The 20,789-nt window shown below is 43.0% G+C and overlaps 1 protein-coding gene across 1 annotated transcript in view; it reads left to right on the forward strand.

Annotated features, from left to right (window-relative positions):
* Positions 1-135: 135 nt before the first annotated feature.
* Positions 136-20,789, forward strand: part of abcb7 (ATP-binding cassette, sub-family B (MDR/TAP), member 7) — a gene marked incomplete at its 5' end in the record, with an annotated part of 88,381 nt that continues 67,727 nt past the window's right edge. Inside the window, 4 exon segments of the mRNA XM_084331292.1 lie at positions 136-291; positions 5,784-5,867; positions 11,662-11,739; positions 14,943-15,062. Coding sequence (XP_084187418.1) covers positions 136-291; positions 5,784-5,867; positions 11,662-11,739; positions 14,943-15,062 — 438 coding nt within the window.

Below are 20,789 nucleotides of genomic sequence, written 5' to 3' on the forward strand. Positions count from 1 at the left end.
TCCGTCAACAAGCCGGAAGTGACGACGGACGAGTCGAAGAAGAAGACACACCTCCTTCTTTCCGTCAACAAGCCGGAAGTGACGACGGTTTGTTGACGAGTCGAAGAAGACACGCCTCCTTCTTTCCGCCACAACATGGCGCCGCTGTTACTAGTGCCGCTGAAATCATGTGGATTTCACTTTCAAAGACGAAAATTAGCACTTTTACTTAAACAGACGAGTTCGTATCACGTTTGGAAACAAGGAGATACACAACACGGGAAGCAACATAAACATGGAAATACGTATCTGGTAAGCGAGTCGTTAGTAGTTTGAAGAAGGACAGTGAGTCGCCACACAAGGACAATGGTCTCAAATATTACTAATAAACAGTAGCTTTATCGTCACCTAAAGTTATGACCAAGCGTGTTTGTCATGTCTGGCTATGTGTCTGTCTGTGCAGTTACTGCCATGCAACGTTAGGCTAGCTAGCGTTAGCTAAGTGTAGTTGGTCTTCTAAGAAGTTATCGCTCTGTCACACACTTCTGCTCCAGATGTTGTAATGTTGACACTTTGTTAGGACATCTAAACGTTAGAAGAAGAAAAAACCACTTGTTTTTGTTTAGATGTGGTTTGTTGGGTGCATCATGGTTAGCATTGGAGCTAGAACTGCCAGCGGTGTAACGTTATGGGGTCAGGGGCCCCAACACGCTAAGGGGCCAGGGGCCCCAACAGTCACGTGTTGGATGCACTTCCTGGATGGACTGACTGGCGAGACAGTGAACTAACAACAACAAGGTGTTCTCTGAGATAACAGGCCACATTCTGTCCCAACCCCGTGGACCCGCTGATGTAATGATCGTGACATGCGTTACTACTGATTTATTTAACCCTTGTGTGGTGTTAGGGTCCCGTTTTCAATGTTTTACTATAAGAGGAATTATACAATGAATATTTTTTTCCAACCCGAATGAATTAATGAAAACTTTATTTAACAGATTGCAGAATGGGTACAATACAGTACAATACAGTACGGCTCAATACATAACATTTTTAAGGGGATGCAGACCAGAGAAAGACGTTTGTCTTGTTTACATCAGGGTCCCCCATTTTCAATTCATAGTGACATTTATGACACACACAACATACATGACATTTATGGCATAGGGACATACATGACATAATACAGGTATATAGTACTGTTACATTTGTGACATACGATATGCAAATATACAGTACTGTTACCCATAGATCCTAACAGAGAATATATACATATATATTCATTGACTTTGGCTCAATTTCTGTGAACAACATACAAAAGCACACGTTTTCATTGAGAGCACACTGACTGCACCCCACGTACATGTTCATATTACACATCATACCCCTGGGGGTAATAAAAGTGTGTAAATTGTAGGTGTAAACATGGTAAAAAACGTGTAGTGGTGAACACCTTATTTAATGAATTTGTTCAAGTTAAACATTATGTATTCCATCCATGTCTTGATCACAAAAAAAACATTTATTTATAAATGTAATGTAGCGGAGGTAAATGGCACTGTCTTTGATTGAACATTGTATTAACAGATTGCAGAATGGGTACAATACATTACAGCTCAATACACACAATTGTTAAGGGGATGCAGACCAGAGAAAGACTTTCGTCTTGTTTACATCAGGGTCCCCCGGCCCCATCATACATTGTTACATCTAGACATTTATGACATACCAGATCTACAAATATACAGTACTGTTTGAGTACAAAAGGAGTCTAAAAAGAGAGTTTGAGGGGTAAGAAACTACATTGGAGGAGGTTGGGTAGGTGGGGTGGGGAAACGGTTACATTGGAGGTGGTTTGGTTTGGACATTTACAGGCCAGGGGTCAGTTTCCAATTGCAGTCTCCTGTAGGTGCTCTTTTAGAGAGGTTTTGAAGGTGGGTAGTGATTGACATTCCTTTACAGCTGTGGCCTGTGGGTAGGGCGTTCCACATTGTTGTGGCATAATTGCGAAACGCGTTTAGTCCCTTGTTTGAGCCGAATCTGGGTTTAACATGATTTGTGGAGCTCCCTCTGGTGTCGTGGTATTCACTGACCTTTGGGAAGTATTTTGACATGTACATGGGTACCTTAGTCGTGTGTAGTGTATCTTGTAGACCAGGCCAGGTTTCTGTACTCTGTCGTCTACTCTAAGCCATCCTAGGTTGTCAAAGTGGGCAGGGGTGAGGTGGGTTCTAGTAGTAAGGTCAAGCAGTAGTCTGACTGACCAGTTTGTTTTGTGATGTTTGTAATTTAGTTTTTAGTGCCTTTGAGGTGCTTTGGCACCATGAGGTGCAAGCATAGTCGTAGTACCCTTGAGTGCTCCTGCCAGAGTCTTCAGGGTATTCTTGTTTACCAGAGACGAGATCTGGTACAAGAATCTAGTTCGTTGGTTGACTTTTTTGATTACATTGGATGCCATTTTGTCACAGGAAAGATTTGCCTCTAGGATGGAACCTAGGTATGTAATTTCATCTTTCCTTGTGACTATTGTCACCCACTGTAACTGAGAAGCCGTCGGTCTTGCTGAGTTTGTTTTCTGAACCTATTGATTGATTGAAAACTTTATTAACCGATTGCAGAATGGGTACAATACAGTACGGCTCAATACAAAACAACTGCTAAGAGTAAGAGGATGCAGACCAGAAAAATACTTTCGTCTTGTTTACATCGGGGTCCCCCATTTTCTATTCATCAGGACATTTATATGACATACAAGACATACAGATATACAGAACTGTGTAGTAAAAAAAATGGGGGGGGGGATAATGTTTGACATCTGTTAAATATTTTGATGTAAGTTGTTATTGGTATTGTTTTTAAATCCCAATAATGTTCTGTATCCGCATTGGTTGAATAACAAAAATGCAAACACCTCACAAGGGTTAAACTTGCCAGTACTTTTAACTTTAAATGCATATGTAATGTTAGCCTGTTTCTTAGGTATTGTTGCATAAAACACAATTTGCTAGGTCTTATTGTTTATAATACCAAATAGACACTTAACATCTTCCAGGCAAGATAAAGGTCTGGATTATGAAATATCTTGAGTGCATCAAGATCCGTCCCTAGGTTTCTCTGTCTTACAGTGTCACAGATCAGTCATTACTGTGCATTGAATATTTTGGCTACTCACACATAGCAGGTCTCGTCACTCTGTTATCTCCGCTGTTCTAAAATCCTGTTGTGTTATTCAGCCACTTGTTGCAACTCCATGTTTCTGTCTTGAGCCCCTTTTCCAGGCAATGCTTGCATATGATTCTCAGCGCTTTGTCCCTTTTGAGTGCATGTCATTGCTTTGGAAAACTGTCACAGAGGAGAGAAACTACTTAGCATCAAAATATTGCAGGCTACTCAAGCTAACGGCACGCAACAAGTCTCTGGCTTTCCATTCATATTATGTTTTTGTTTACTTTGTCCGGCAGCTTGGCTACATTGGTAGAGCTCCGGACTCATGATCGGAAGATCACCGGTTCGAGCCCCGGGCAAGGCTGTTGTCGGAAAGTGATGTTGTTGTCCAGCAGGGAGCACTCTGTCATCTTGAGTTGGCAGTGACAATGCCTCTGTTACGGTGATAGGGACACCATATAGCTGCGAATGCCATCCTTCGGGTGAGACTTAAACTGAGGTCCCGACTGAAGGGCGCCTATCGCATTGAGTAGGTGGTTCCCTGACATTCCTTCCTGGCCAAATTCCCAATTAGGTCTTTGACATTAAGGCGACCTAATCATCCCTTGCCCCCTTAATTGGTTGATATATCAATCCATGTCTCCTGAGCCTTTCAGCCATTGTGTATGTGATGTGTGCCTGGTGCCAGTGTATGGCAGGCGCAGCCATTGAGCCTGAGTGTGTAGCCAAAGTTTGGGTGCTACACAGTGGTGGTGGCAATTTCTACCCTAAAAAGCACTTTGAGTGTCTAGAAAAGCGCTAGGCCTATATAAATGCAATGATCATTCATTCATACTTGTTTAAGCGTGACGTTTAAGCTTTTCTCTCCCACCTGTTTGTTTGCTTGTTATAAGTTACAACTCCCTGTCATTAGGGCTGGGTATCGTTTTAAAATCTTAAATACCGGTGCCAATACGATTCGATATGTGGGGCGACAGTGGCTCAGGAGGTAGAGTGGTCGTCTGGTAATCTGAAGGTTCCCGCTTCCCGGTTCGATTCCTGCTCCTCCTGTGTGTCGATGTGTTCTTGAGCAAGAGCAAGACACATAACCCCTAACTGCTCCTGATTAGCAGATTGGCACCTTGCATGGTCGCCTCTGCCATCGGTGAGTGAATGGGTGAATGAGAGGCATAAGTTGTAAAGCGCTTTGGATAAAAAGCTCTATATAAATGCAGTCCATTTACCATGATGTGTGCTTTGTGAGCCAATCGGATGCTTTGTTACATTTAGGATGAATTTGGAATTGTGGTTGAACAGAAGATATGTTGTTATATCTCAGAAGAGACATTCTTATTGGCTCACAGTCACTGACACTGATGAGATTAACTACTTGGGTATCGAAATTTGGCAACAATTGACAACCTCATTCGGCTCAAATATTAGGCTGCATTTTGTGGTAATTTTGCTCATTGTTGAGCTCAGTCTAGGTCTCAAAGATAAGATAAGATATTCCTTTATTGATCCCTGCCTTGGGGAAATTCAGGCATCATAGCAGCATGGGGGATGGGGGGGGGGGGGTACAGGTAGTAAAAACAACACAAGCAGTGTAAACAAGGACACTCATCCTTGAACTTATATAAAGAAAATTAACACCTGTTTGTTAGAATGCTATGTATTCAATAGAGCTGCTGCCCCCTCATAGTCAATTAATCGGTTGATTTGGTTTTACGTCAACAGAGACGTCGGATTAGTCCATGTTCATGCTTTTTTCTAAGCTGAATGAGTTATTTCTTGGAAAATGATAAGCAGCACATACTGTATCTGATAAGGAGCACTATATTTAAAGAGGTCCTTCTGCATTACTGTATATGGGAAACAAAAATTTAACAGATTTGACGATGAAATCATTAATCAATCGATTAATAGGCTAAGAACTTATTTGGTCACAGACAGCTCAGACCCTCACCACCCCAATAACAGCCTGTTTCAGCTGCTGAGGTCAGGCAGACGCCTGCGAACCCCAGCTACTAGGACAGAGCGGCTTAGGCTCAGCTTCTTCCCCCAGGCCATCAGAGCCATGAACAATGAACATTGAGTGCTCAGAACATTGAACTGTCCACACACAAGCACACATGAACACACACACGACACGCACACTGTGCACGCTCACACACGAGCAGCCACTTAACACTTTAACATGAGCGGGCACACACTCATGTCGCACACACGCACACTTATGGCCAAAGGAAAGGACACTTTAAATTAGAATAACAGGAACAGTGTATTGCACTACCAAAGCTAACTAGCATGTCACACATGCTCTGTAAATAACTATGTACAGATACCGAGATGTCACTCCATGTTACCTGCTACCTGTTACTGCACAATGTTGTTTCTTCTTTTGATTCTATTATATGTACCACTGTATTGCACATCGTTGCGGGCAAGACCACCCGCATTTCATTGTATACCTGTATGCCGTGACAATTAAAACTCTTGACTTGACTTGACTTGAGCTCTGTTATTTAAAATGTAATATCTTATATAGGTTCCTATTTTTCTTTCCCTTTGGCCTGTGAACGTTATAACATAGAGCAAAGATGACTGCATGAGCAGAAATCTTAGATATCAGTAAAAAATAATAATGTGTATGTTTTCAGTTGAGTTCCAGCCTCAGCCGGAGGACAGCAGCATGGACCGTCACCAGGGCAGAGAACAGTCGCCAGATTTTGGAAGCAGCAAAGGTAAGTAGGGTAAACTTTAAGACTGGGCGATAGGGGAAAAAAATTATAGGGTTGGGTAAATATGTCGGGGCGACAGTGGCTCGGGAGGTAGAGCTGACTCGTCTGGTAATCCGAAGGTTCCGGTTCGATTCCCGCTCCTCCCGGGCAGCTTGTCAAAGTGTCCTTGTGCAAGACACTTAACCCTAACTGCTCCCGATGAGCATGTTGGCACCTTGCATGGTTGCCTCCGCCGTCGGTGTGTGTGAATGTGTGAGTGATTGGGTAAAATGTGAGGAACAAATTGTAAACCGCTTTGGATAAAAGCTGCTGTATAAATGCGCCATTTACCATTTATATTGATACACAATAGCTGCAACCGCAAACCTTTGTGGATCGATCGACAGACAGAGTGATCTATAGAGCTGCTGGTCACAGCTAAAAATCGATATTGAATAATTTCAGTCCATGATTTTTGTTGACTTTATGTGTAGTGCGCCAAGTTTCTGCTGGACTACTACGGAAATTCTGTGACATCCTTTGACAACAATAGCCTCCTTATTATTATTTAATCTTGTAATTGGTGCCAATAAATATGATATCCAGTGATACTTTTTGTCCGACGCCGGTGTCCGAGTGACAGGCCCCAGGCGGTCAGGGTGGGGAGGTCATTCATACCTCCAACACAATCACTAGGGATGCCCCGATCACATTTTTTGCCACCGATACCGATCGTCTGAGCCATATCGGCCGATACACTGCCGATACCGATACCGATTTAGTTTTATAAAAAAAAAAAATTTATATATACTGATCGCTGGCCGATCGATCGGGGCATCCCTAACAATCACCCTGAGTATCGGGCCCCCCCAGGGCTGTGTTCTCAGTCCCCTGCTGTATTCACTGTACACACATGACTGTGTGGCCAGGTTCAGCTCCAACTCCATAGTGAAGTTTGCTGACGACACAGTGGTGGTGGGTCTGATCTCTAACAACGACGAGAAGGCCTACCGGGAGGAGGTTGATGCACTGGCACGCTGGTGCCGGGATAACAGCCTACTCTTGAACATTGGTAAAACCAAGGAGCTGATCGTGGATTTGAGGAGAATACATCAGGGGACACACACGCCACTGTGGATAAATGGGGCTATCGTGGACAGGGTGAGCAGTTTTAAGTACTTGGGAGTCCACATCACAGAGGACCTGACATGGTCAACACACATAGACTCTGTGGTAAAAAAGGCGAAGCAGCGCCTCTACCACCTGAGACAGTTAAGGAAGTTCAGAGTATCGGGGAAGATACTCCACTCCTTCTATTCCGGGGCTGTAGAGAGCATTCTGACTGGAAACATCACTGCCTGGTTTGGAAACAGCACAGCCCAGGACAGGAAGGCCCTACAGAGAGTGGTGTGCTCAGCAGAGCGTACTACGGGTATTGCACTACCACCCCTGCAGGACTTATATAACAGGAGGTGCAAATCCAGAGCCTGCAGAATAATGAAAGACCCCCACCACCCCAACAACAGCTGCTGCGGTCAGGCAAGTGCCTACGCAGTACGCACACAGTCACATACGCAACAAGAACAGAGAGACTACGGCTCAGCTTCTTCCCCCAGGCCATCAGAACATTGAACACTGAATTCTCCACACACAAGTACACATAAGCACACACACACAACACTCACTCAAACACACACTTTATGTCTTTTATTACCTGTTTATTATGTCTATTTTATTATTTAGTATTATTGCACAATCAAAGCGGGCATGGCCACCCGCATTTCACTGTATGCCCTGGTATGTATGTGACAAATAAACCTCTTGAATCTTGTGTCCTGTCCAAGGTTATAGAAAATATTATATATGAACAAATTGATCAGTATATTACATCCCATAACTTGCTGTATGAATTTCAATCAGGGTTTAGAAAATCCCACTCCACAGACACCTGTCTTCTGTTTCTAACAGATCACATCAAGAAAGAGATAGACAGAGGGAATCTCTGTGGCATGGTGATGTTAGACCTCCAAAAGGCATTCAACACGGTGGACCTCTTAGGGTGCTTTCTCACTCACCATTCGGGTCCGTTCTGTCCTCGTTCCGTCCTTGGGTGCGAACTTCCCCCCTCCCTCTCCCCCCTCTAGTTTGCGTACTACACACTCAGTCTTGGTGCGCTCTGGGTTTTGTTTACGGTTTGCGTTTTGAGCGTGTAAGCTTGCCGTAGGCGATGATGTCACGCTCGAAAATGTAAACACAGGAAGAGTGTTAACACAGCGGTGGAGACTGGATGCTGATATAAAAGAAACAAATAACCAATAAATATGAAGTTATATTTGAACCTCTGTTGTCAAGCCTTGTCAATATAACCCACCCCCCTTTTCTCACAAATGGAACTGGTGTCGTGCAGTCCGCTTGAGCGCTTTCCAGGGTTAACGCTAAGCTAACGCTAGTTAGCTTAGCCTATTACTAGTCTATCTAGTCTACTAGACCTATCTACTAGTTAGCAGCTAACATTAGCCCATCGCTCGCATGTCAGTTGATGGAACTGGTGTCGTGGATTCCGCTTTGAGCGTTTTCCAAGGTTAACGCTAAGCTAACGCTAGTTAGCTTACGCTAACGCTAATTAGCTTAGCCTGTTCAGCAGCTAACATTAGCCCATCGCTCGCATGTCACTGATCTACCGGTCGATCACGGCCGACTGGTTGGGCACCACTGGTCTAATAGAAATAAATGCATTCGAACAAGAACCCAATGTATAGACATAGCAATGGCAAAAAAAATTGCCAGGCCTAATGCGAGCCAGGGAAGTGTTGTGATTTGTAATGTGGCTTCATGTTTTCATCCACTGAGCTGTGAGGCTCCACATGCTTGTTTGGTTGAGGTCTGAACTCGCAAATTGCCCATAAATATCGTTTTTGTGGGTATTGTCCAGTTGTTGCTGTGTGTTTTTATCTGCCCAAAATTCAAGCAAGCATGAAAGCATTACAGTAACGACGTTGTGTCAGCAAGTTGACAGAAGCCTTTCCCGTGTTTTGGTAGAAGCTCGTACACCACGCCCCCCGCTCCCACTAGCGCGCACCCGAGACCACCTATTTCAGCGGTCCAGGTTTGGAGCGAGTCAGCGTCCCGGGGGACGGGGGGGGGAGTGTTCTCAGTAGAATTAATGAATGACACACCCTTTTCTGGTGCGATCCGGCACTGATTCGACCCCGAATGGTGAGTGAGAAAGGGCCCTTTTAATTAAGGAAGTTAACAGTGATAGGTTTCAATGGTATGGCCACCAACTGGGCCAGCTCATACTTGAGGGTAAGGGAACAATGAGTAGTCGTTATGCCAATTCCCAATCCCCTTCCTGGTCGCTGCGCACTTACCCCCCACAGTCGGTCTGGGAGAGTGGAGGCTATCACGTGCTTCCTCCGACACACGTCTAGCCAATCAACCGCTTCTTTTCACCTGGCAGCGCGAACTCTCACTGAGAGCGTGTAACGTGTGGAAGGATCACACTACCACCCTTAGATCCTATCCGCGCTTAGCAGGCGCCCCGACCGAACTGTAGGAGTCGCTGTTTACAACGACCCGGACCCACCCCGCCAGCTTCTCCCACCCTCTAATACTGCCAATTGTATTAGTGTGAACGGCCAGCCAAGCTGGTGACAACCCCGGAGCTGTGAGCTGGATTCGAACAGGCGAATCCAGCGTCTCCGGGGTTGGTGACGAACGCAATCTCCGTTACGCCACCTGACCGCACTCTTTGTTCTTCCTTCTATATATAAATTACATGCAGTCAGCCTGCTCATGTGATCTCCTCTATGTGGATGATTCGGCTCTCATTGGGTGTTCTCATGAACAACAAACTGGACTGGACGGACAACACCGAGGCCCTCTACAGGAAGGGACAGAGCAGACTGTTCTTCCTGAGAGGGCTCAGCTCAGGTCTTTTAATGTCTGCAGCAAACTGCTGCAGATGTTCTACCAGTCTGTGGTGGCGGGTGCCCTCTTTTTCGCTGTGGTATGCTGGGGGGGCAACACCAACACAGACAAAATAAACAAACTGGTAAAAAAAGCAAGCTCTGTGGTGGGAGCGGACCTGGACAGTCTGGAGGTGGTGGCAGAGGGGAGGACGAGGAGGAAGCTGCATGCTATCCTTGAGAACCCCTGCCACCCCCTCTATGATGAGCTGACCGCAATGCAGTCCACGTTTAGCCACACTCATCCCCCCCCGACATACCACAAAGCCCTTTGGGCAGTCCTTTGTGCCGGTGGCAATCAGGCTCCACAACCAAGCAGGGCCAGGACGGGCCAACTGCTGTGAACTGGACGAGCTGGGTTGTGGACTGTAACAAATTAATTTAATTATTTAACAACACATTCATGATTGGACTTGTTTCTTTTTCACCACTTTCTTTTGGCTCTTTTTAGTCCTATTTTAGCTATTTTTATCCCTGTGTACTTGTCCATCTTGTTTTTAACACATGTATGTTATGTATAAACTGTTTTTTAATTGCTGTTTTTAAATAGCTGTTACGCTGCTTATGCTGTGAGGGACATCTTAATCTCCCCTCGGGGATAAATAAAGGTTTTCAATTCAAACAAAAGCAAAACGGTGATTGAAAGTAGACGCATGGAGTTAGGAAATGCCAGTCAGTGGCTTTCAGAAAATTTACTGTCTCCATATAGGAAAAACTGAATCTATTTTATTTTCTACTACAAGGAAACAGAAAAACCAGGAAGGGTTCAAGGTACAGTTAGGTAGCTCTGTTGTCACCAGTACTACAGTGGTGTATCTAGGATTCTAGGGTGTACTTTAGAGTAGACAACACACTCTCAGGGGAAAGCATGTCTAAAAAGGTAATAGTCAAGGTTAACCACAGAATAAAATTCCTAGCAAGAAATTCTAAATACCTGGACAGGAAAGCTCTTAGAGCACTTGCAGGAACGTTAGTTCAGTGTCATTTTGACTATGCTTGCTTGTCATGGTATGACAGTGCCCCCAGCAACATGAAAAATAGACTTCAAACTGCCCAGAACAAGCTAGTTAGGATAGTCCTGCAGCTCCCCACTCGCACTCACTTAGACCAGCCCCACTTCAACAGCCTAGGGTGGACAAAATAGTATCAATGATAAAATTATGCCTAGTCTATAAGATTTATAAAGGGGAGGTGCCAAGTTACCTACACAATTACTTCCAATATGTCAAAAATAATCACAGCCATGAAACCAGAGGTAGAGACACAAACATAGTCCCTTTTAGATTTAAACTTATTTCGTACGGCCAGCCGACCTTCCTTTATTCAGATGCAGTACTGTGGAACAGCCTGCCCAGCAGCATTAAACAGGCCCCTGGGTTAACTGGCTTCAAAAAGTCTGTACGAACATGGCTATCGGTATAGGAAAGAGAGGGTAGCATATTTATTATTCTTTTATCTTCAACTCTATATGCATATTGTATCTTAATGTTTTATGATGATGTTTTATGTTGATGTCCTGTCTTAATACCAGGGACCAAATCAAATTTATTTGTAAGGCTCGACAAGTAACACACGTTAATGTCCGCATGGGCCGGACACGTCTTCTTTAAACAAGTCAAGAAGAAACATCACAATAAGTCAAGAACAAAACAAGAACACCATAAGGTCCAACAAATTTAAAATAAATGCAAAATAAATGAATGACCATGATGGAAATAAGTGCTTGCATTTTATCATGTTTATCATGTCTCTAATCCACAATCAAATCAATCAATCAATCAACAATATATTATTGAAAAAGATATCATGCTGATTTGTCATCCATTTTTCTTCTGATGTTGTTTTCACAGCATCTGCAGGTGACGGACAAACGGACATGTTGGCATGGCAATGCAGGGTCAGGGCTAAACGCAGATCCCAAAAATGTGGTGAGTACTAAAACCTAGCTTATTTATTACTTATAAAAGAAGATTGTCCTTCCAAAGAAATGTTTGAGGAAGACTGGAGAAATACGGCACAGGGAGAGCATCGGAAGAGTGCATTTAGAATAGCTGATGTAAATTCCGACAGGTATATATGGATAGAGAATCTGCAGAGTGCAGTTTCTGTCACCACTTAACCCTCTAAAGATGAGTGTGTCGCTGGTGATAAAGCTGACATGCTGTCTTTCAGATGCTGTAGTGGGCAAAAAACTTTAAGCTAGTTTGCAAATCGGTGTCATGAAAATAGAAATTGTGAGGAAGCCGTAGATGCCAACCTTGTCATGTTAATTTGTCAAAGAAAATTGTGAAATATTGCTCCAGATTTAAGCAGAATTTTGACGGGGAAAGAATGCCATGTATGGAGTCCCTTGACTTCTCGCCTCAAGATGAATGAAATTGGGCTCGTTGGACCTTCACAACAATGGCCAATTTCTGCTAGTCTCGCTTAATTTTAGGCCAAAACCATGCAGTTCTGTTCAAGGATGTATACATATGTTATAATAATTTGTTGTTGTTTTTATGGCATTATTTTTTATTGTTTTTTAATATTTTTTTTAAATTTCAGTCAAATATGGCATGCAAAGGCAATGCAAAATGGTGTCTTTAAACTGCTCCAGAAAGAAAGCCTATGTTCCTCTGAATCACATGATATAATGCACAGAAAGCATATACAAAATAATGTCAGTCCAGTTTCTTTTAGAGGGTTAAAGGAACACTCCAACATTTTGGGAAATAAACTTATTTGCCATCTTCCCCAGAATCAGATGAGGAAATAGATATTTTTAATATTTATATTATATCTAAATTGAATCTCTGTACGTCAGTTTTGGAGTTGCTGGAAATTGTATTTCTTCACTTTTCGTTGAGCTAGGCTAGCTGCTCCCTACTGCTTCCAGTCCTTGTGCTAAGCTAAGATAAGATATTCCTTTATTGATCCCCTTGGGGAAATTCAGGCATCATAGCAGCATGGGGAGGGGGAGGGGAGGTACAGGTAGTAAAAACTAGCAGTGTAAACAATATAACAAGTCAGTATAATTAACTAACTAACTGAAATATACAGTATTCACATAAGGTGCAATATGCATAAGGTAGTGTTATTGTCCTTTTTAGGTTCCTAATAGTTGTAGTTGGATGTCTGGCAGCAGTCCCTGCCCACTGTTGTAGAGCCTGATGGCCACTGGTATGAAGGACTGGCCGGGGCGGTTAGTTGAGTGTTGGGGGGGGGGGGGGGGGGTTATGAGTCTCTGACTGAACGCGCTTCTCATCTTGACTAGCTCGTCGTAGAGGGGGTGGGAGGGATTCTCCAGGATCCAAGCTAGGCTAGCATGCACCTTGAAATCCACTTATCTCCAGTTTTGATAATTTTCGTTATTTTACTGGGAATGAATGGTTACATGGTTCTATCATGTGAGCCAGTTTTATGACTTATGAAACACATTGAAAAAAACAAACAATGTATGACTTTTAAAGATAAGATATTCCTTTATTGATCCCCTTGGGGAAATTCAGGCATCATAGCAGCATGGGAGAGGGGGGAGGGGAGGTACAGGTATGGGCATGGTAATAGTAGAAGACTATTACTATAATATAAGTAATACAATTATAGTACAGATACAAATAAGCAGTGTAAACAATATAAGTATAGTATGAGCAAGTAGGCAGTGTGATCAAAGGTGCAGTCTGTATGCCCTATCAGTTATATTATACGTTACAATACATATGGTCAATAACACTTAGAATCTGAATATATATACTATGAGTAAGTAAAGTATACAGTATACACGGATGCAGTATATACAAGGTACCCTAACTGGTAGTGCAGTTTAGGTGGTAACTGAGTCAGATGGATGTCAGATAAATACATGGTTGTCAATCTGAAAATTAGGCTGTTTTTCCTAATTCAGATTCAGATTCCTTTATTCGGAATTCCTGAAAATGTAAACTTTTTGGAGATAAGTGGTTTTCATCTGACATCGACGATATGAAAAAATGATTATGTGATTATATATACTGTGTATATATATATAGGAACAGATTAGAAAGGGAGAAGAAGGTTTTAAGCATGATGGGTTCAAAATGGAAAAGAACAACATTTATCTTAGTCTAGATTTGACAGGCCTGGTATGTAAAATGTTTCACTTAGCAAGGACATATTAAAGGAACACTCCCAAACAATTTGGGAAATGCACTTACTTGCCATCTTTCCCCCCGCAGTCAAGACAAGAAGATTGACATCAGTTTAATCTCTCGACAGTGAATGTAGATTTCCCGTGCCACATATGGCACGCTGACCTTCACTGGCACATCCAACCATTAACTCCCTCCGCTGGCTTCATTTATTTGCCTGATTTACATTTGATTAAAAGCAGATGTTTGGGCACAATTTCACTTTAATTCGCTCGCTGGCGCTCCCGCCGCCGTTAACAGTGGCGTTGCTTATTGTGTCCACCATATTGAGTGGATTAGAGGATATCACCGTGCGCTCTTCCACCCGGAGAGAGTCCCCGCGACAGGTGTGCGGTGGAGCGTAGGTAAACAGCCGCGTTGGCACCGGCGGCGCTCTCGCCCTCTGCCGGGATGACAGCCCGGGTGTCTCCTGGGGACGTGGCGCCGTGGCGGTGTCGGGCCGGATCCACGGGTGCACCTGGAGACTGTGTCGTCCCTGTGCGTCCCGCGGGGCTGTCCTTGACATTTGATGTCTGGCGTGGATACCTTAGGTATCCCTGCCGAGGCTACTGGGACTGGCAGATCAAACGCAAAAACTCAAAAAGTTGGCCCCCCCGTATTGGCAAACCAATCGGAATCAGAAAGGTCTTTATTGCCTTTACTTTTCACATACAAGGAATTTGCTTTGGACGTTACTGGTGCGACATTAGCGGACAGACATTAACAGACGGATAATACAATACAGTGGTGGCGTAAAATGAAATATGAGCTAAGTTAAGCACAATAGAATAATATATTTATGAAATAAAATATATCTAGGTTAGTAAGTATTGTATTGTTTATGAAGGCACAGTGTGACTTATGTTATGTCAGGTTTTTGGCTTTTCCCCATTGGACTGTATTTTCCAAGACAAGCTTGGAAACACCCCAGGGATGAAACAAGGTTGTGTTACTGTTGGCTTCTGTTGTTATCTTGTCTGTAGCTGAAGGAGGTGAATTCAGCCAAGATCCTGTCTGCGATGCTGTCCTACGTGTGGCCCAAAGACAGACCAGACCTGCGGGCTCGGGTTGCCATCTCTCTGGGGCTGCTAGCGGGAGCTAAGGTAGGCTGAGAGAGAGGGAGAGAGAGAGACTACTGTTTTTCTACTGTTTTCCTATAAACGGGCTGGGCGGTATCTGTCACTGTATCGTGGGTTATTTTGATAGTGTGAATTGTGATTTTTTGTTGTCTCACGACAAAGCAAATGTTAAGTTGGACTTCTCGCTAAATAATTTCTGAAATATCAATTGAGAATGTTTGCTGACAGACACCACCAACCATTACCATACATGAACATGGTAAACATGAACAAACGAGTGCAAAGTGGCAATACCTGCGACCACGGTACATGCATGCACTCACACACACACACACACACACACACACACACACACACACACACACACACACACACACACACACACACACACACACACAGACACAGACACAGACACAGACACACACACACACACACACACAGGGGGGCATGGCTGTGTGCAAGCTTTCCACAAAGTTTGGTCATGTTACGTGAATCCATTTTGACGTTAATGTGCCTTTTTGTCTAGGCCACTCCCCTTTTTTGCCAATAGACCTATCACGTCATTATGACGAGCCCCGGTGCATTCCCCCCCCCCCCCCCCCGCCTATGGCAGAAATGAATGGTCTTTTCCTTTACCGCTTTTCCAGTAATTTTGTCCTTGATACTGCATGTGGGGTTATTGGGAAAATTGCGCCAAAAGATTTTATGTTTTAATGTTCCAATTTTTAAAAGCCAAATTGCTAACACTAAATTACCAGATGTTGCAGAGAACGCACTGGTGACGTCGGGTGTCCTGATCTGTTATGCTAAGCTAGTTTTGCCTGGCGTTTATTTTTTTTTATAAAAAAAAATTTAAACCACTGTTTAAAATTCAAAATCCACTGCCTTATCGGAGAGAGAAATGTATATTGGAAAGCTTTGTTCACAAGACCACAGCTGCATGAACCACAGACGAAGCTAGGAGCGGTCAATCCATTAATTTTACACACGCGCACACACGCACACACACAACCATACACAACTCATATTTCGCTAAAGACTTTGCTTAAAATATACACTTTGACTGCTGTTTTGACAGGGTTAGGGTCTTTACTCTTGGCACTCAGGCTTAGGAGGTTAAGACAAATTATAGTTAAAGGGGAACTATTTTACTATTTCTTTCACTATTTGGGCACTTTTACACAATTCCTGGGAGTCTATGGAACACCTCTGTAAGTTTTATTCAAAAAAATCCATTGTTTTGTATTTCTAATCAAGTACTCAAAAACAGCATTTTTCTACCTCAAGATCTTAAGCCGTTTTGAGGCTGGGCTCCAACCACTGTGTGGCCTGGTGCCAACTGCCACACCAACTGCCACATTATTATGCAGCTGAGAAATCTCTGACATCACAGATATGCACATTTTCAGATGACTTAGTTCAGTGAGGGTGAATATTGTGAGAGGAGAATTGGAAGAATGCGCCAATATGAGAATTAGAGACATAGATCATATAAATATAAGTCCGCATAGCCAGGAAACAATGGTAAACACTGAAAAAGGCCATTTATAAGATAGTTCCCCTTTAAAATAATAATAGAAATAAGAACAGTAAAGCACAGGAATACAAGCGCTGGTATGATCAAATATGATGATTGCCCAAGGTCACTCTCCCCAGGGGGCAGGAGCACCACTCAGATCCAGTTGAAGTAGAGCGGGCACGGTTAGACGCTGTAGGCCAAACTGAGGACGGCGTAGAGCAGATCCACCTCAGATCTAGTTTGAGGTAGAACAGCTCTGCAATCGACACTGTAGGCCACGTCGAGGACAGCGCAGGGTAGATCACACCACCTTGACAGGCCCAACGGGAGCAGGACCAGGGCTGGCTGTATATAGGATGTGCACCTGTATATCATCACAGTCACTCGAGACATCCACTCACTGAGAGACGGGACAGGGGTTAGAAGACAGACATCCTGACTATGTTCCCATCAGCTCGACCTTACTCTAGCACGTAAACGGAACTAACCATACTAAGCTAATGGTCTGTCCCAGACCAGGTAGGATCAGGGTAGGCTGAAGGAGAGAGAGAAAAAATGGGTCTTGAGCAAGGATTTTAAAACTTTGACAGAGCAGGTAACGACCCTGACGACGGCGGGTAATTTATTCCACAGGTAGGGAGCGCGGTAGGCAAAGGCTTTGTGGCCGGTTGATTTCTTTTTTACCCCAGGGATCGATAGGAGCACCGCATTTTGTGATCGAAGAGCGCGAGGGGCCGAGTATCGTGTAATGAGATCGGATAGATAGAGCGGTGCGAGCCCAATGCCCATTCAAAATTGTATAAGTGAGTAGCAACACTTACCGGTAGTTTAAAGTCAGATCTGGCCTGGGTGGGAAGCCATTCTAGGGAGGTCAGAATGGGTGTGGTATGATAACATTGTCTAGTTTTAGTTAGTATCCGTGCAGCACTGCAGCCGCATTTTGCATGAGTTGAGGATTTTTCAGGCTTGAGTTAGGTAGGCCTGAAAAAAGCACATTACCGGTTTCGGCATTGGCCATGGTGAAAATAGGACACATTTTTGCGATATTACGGAGATGGAAGAAAGCTATTTTAGTGACTTTTTATATGCGCATTAAATGAGGGGGAGGAATCGAAAATGACTCCCAAGGTTTTCCTGTAAAATTTCTCCTTTGGCTTCCATTGGAACAGTAATTGTAATTTCTCGGGGTGCATATTATGACATGCATGTTTTTGAGATATAAAAAAAATAAGTAGTTCTTTGAACAATTTAACTCAATTAAAAGCTTAGACTTTGTCATATTTTGAGTGTGTAAGATCCAGCTGACAACATTTTCACAGGTTTCATATTTATCCCTGGGTTCCAAGGCAGTGGATATTTAACCCATTTAATGTAAGTGATTGTAGTGAATGATTTATCTCCTGTTCCTTTCAGCCGTCTCTAATTTACAACATGGAAAACAAATCACACATCCACACAGCTCCCAAAATAACCAATATCCTTCCACTCAGCGTGCGAGAAAGAGAGAGAGAGGGAGGGAGGGATGGATGCAGGGAGTGAGAGAGAGAGAGACAGACAGACAGAGGTGGAGAGAGGAGAGAGACACAGAGAGATATGGAGGGAGAGAGAGAGGGAGTGAGAGAGAGAAAGAGACAGACCGAGGGGGAGAGAGGAGAGAGATGGAGATACGATAAGATATTCCTTTATTGATCCCTTTGGGGAAATTCAGGAAGTTATAGAGGGGAGTTATAGAGGGAGAGAGACAGTTTTAGAGGGAGATATAGAGACAGTTATAGAGGGAGATATAGAGACAGTTATAGAGGGAGATGGAGAGACAGTTATAGAGAGGGAGAGAGAGGGACAGTTATAGAGAGTTATAGAGGGTGAGAGAGACAGACAGATGTGGAGAGAGGAGAGAGACAGAGAGAGATATGGAGAGTTATAGAGGGTGAGAGAGAGAACAGGTTTCCCTTTTCTTTCCTTCTGTTCTGCTTCTCTGTCTGAACTGAACCCACCATGTCTTTGCACGACTGTCCACAATTAGACAATCAGCTACACAATTAGACCATTAGAACGCATCACCTTCCTGCGCCCCACATTATCCCTGACATTTTTTTTGATTTTTGATTTGAAGTCTTTATTTCGAACATGCAATGAATACAACAAACAATAACAAAAAAGAAAAACAACTCAATCTGCATGTTCGAAAAGGAGTAGGAAGAAGTATACACTTATTTAATCCTACCCCTTTTCCACTACTCAAATGAGTGTACTATTTTAAACATAAAAAAGAAAAGAAAAGAAAAAAAAAAATATATATGCAAAACAAAAAACTAAAACTATATATGTATAAAATAAAATAAAATCGGACTTCCGGTTACGCTACAACATGTAGCACACGCATTTTGCAATTGCTCCGCTCCCACTAACGCTAATTTCGTTTAAAAACATTATTTGGACAGTAAAGAAAGAGAATAGACCACATCGTATGTATTGTTAAGACCCTCTACTAACCATATCAAAAGACAATATGGTTAAAGGTGGAAAGAAGGCAGAGAAAATAACTACGGCAACTTCAACGGCGCAGGACGTAAAAAAACGAGAAAGACGCGTCCTAACCGTCGCTGGTTCTGAGCCGACGGCGACAAGCTCCGAGGAGGAGAAGGAAGAGGACAACTTACCGGGATCATCGATTACGGTCCCCGAAAGAGAGTCAATAGAGACCAACATAAAAGAAGGTACAGATTCAAGCTCCGTGAAAGGGAGAGCAGCCAGATTTATGGATTCCAACGTCACTGCATCTATCTACCATATGCCGTCAACTGAAGAAAGCAGAAATCCACCCGATTTCAACACACTGTCTAACCTGATGGTAGAACAGTCTAACCTGATGAAAGAACAGTTAGAACAGTCTAACCTGATGAAAGAACAGATGGTAGAACAGTCTAACCTGCAGATTACACACATCAAGGCGCTCGAGGCAAACGTCGAGGCTAAATTCGATCGCATCGAGGCTAAATTCGATCGCATCGATGAGAAATTAGAAGAAGTCAAGAAAGCGATCGATGCACAGTCAAAGCGAATCACGACAGTGGAGATTTCGGTGACAGAAAACACAAAAGCAGTCAAGGCGAACGAAGGTATCATGACAGAGATGGGAGAAGAGATGGAAAAAGTGAAAGATGAATACCGGAGGGAAATAAAATTGCTTAAAAACTAAGTGATGGAGAGGCAACTAGAAACCCATCGTTACCACAGGCGGAATAACATCCGCATTGTGGGGCTTGATGAATCAGTGAACTGCGATGACATCAACTTTCCAAAAGAGTTATCAACGATTTTGGAAAACTCCGATCCAAACAAAGTGCCAGAAGTGGAACAAGTTTACAGAATTGGTTCCCAGGGGCAAAATATCAACGGGCCGAGAGTCATCATTGTCACTCTGCGGAAAACTACAACAAGGGATGAAATCATCAAATATGCTCGCAACCAACGTGGGAAGCTGAAGTATGGTGATAAACCAATATTTATCTACGAAGATTTGAGCAGAGAGGCCATCATCCGACGTCAACCATACAAAGATGTGATGCAAAAGCTGTACATAGCCGGCCACAAGCCAAGGCTAGCATATCCGGCGCTGTTATCATTCTTGGACAATAACGGCCGCAGGTCAGGTCCATTTACACCCTTTGATGCTGAGGATTTCCTGAAGCAAAATGCAGCAAATAACCCAAAGCACGACGAAAATGCCGGAATCAGTTAAGCCTCTCTCTAAATATAGTTCTAGTGGCTTCTCCACGTTGATAATTATTTATCTCTTATTCCTTATCTATATCTTTCCATTGATTTTTATTTTATTAAATTTTTTCTTCTCATTACTCTATATTTTTTAAATATAATTTAACTTACATTGTTCTTTTCCAATGTTCTTCACATTAAGGTGTCAATATTACTATATATTTTTTAAATATATTGTAACTTACATTATTCTTTTCCAATGTTCTTCACATTAAGGTGTCAATATTGATCTACAATCTTTTCCTTTTTTCCCCCCCCACACGTTGGTGGAGGGTTCAAAGGAATATGTCGATAAAGGTTTATTCTCTTTTTATTTTATTTTTATTTTTATCTTTAGGTTATTTATCACAATACTTCATTACAGTAAGGGAAGGTGCAAGACCAAAAGCGACATTCTATTGCAATAGAATGGAAATGTTAGATCCTATGGCAATGAGCATAGGAAAATTAGGATT

Source organism: Notolepis coatsorum (assembly GCF_963971535.1).
Source record: "Notolepis coatsorum genome assembly, chromosome: 16".
Classification (NCBI taxonomy): Eukaryota; Metazoa; Chordata; class Actinopteri; order Aulopiformes; family Paralepididae; genus Notolepis; species Notolepis coatsorum.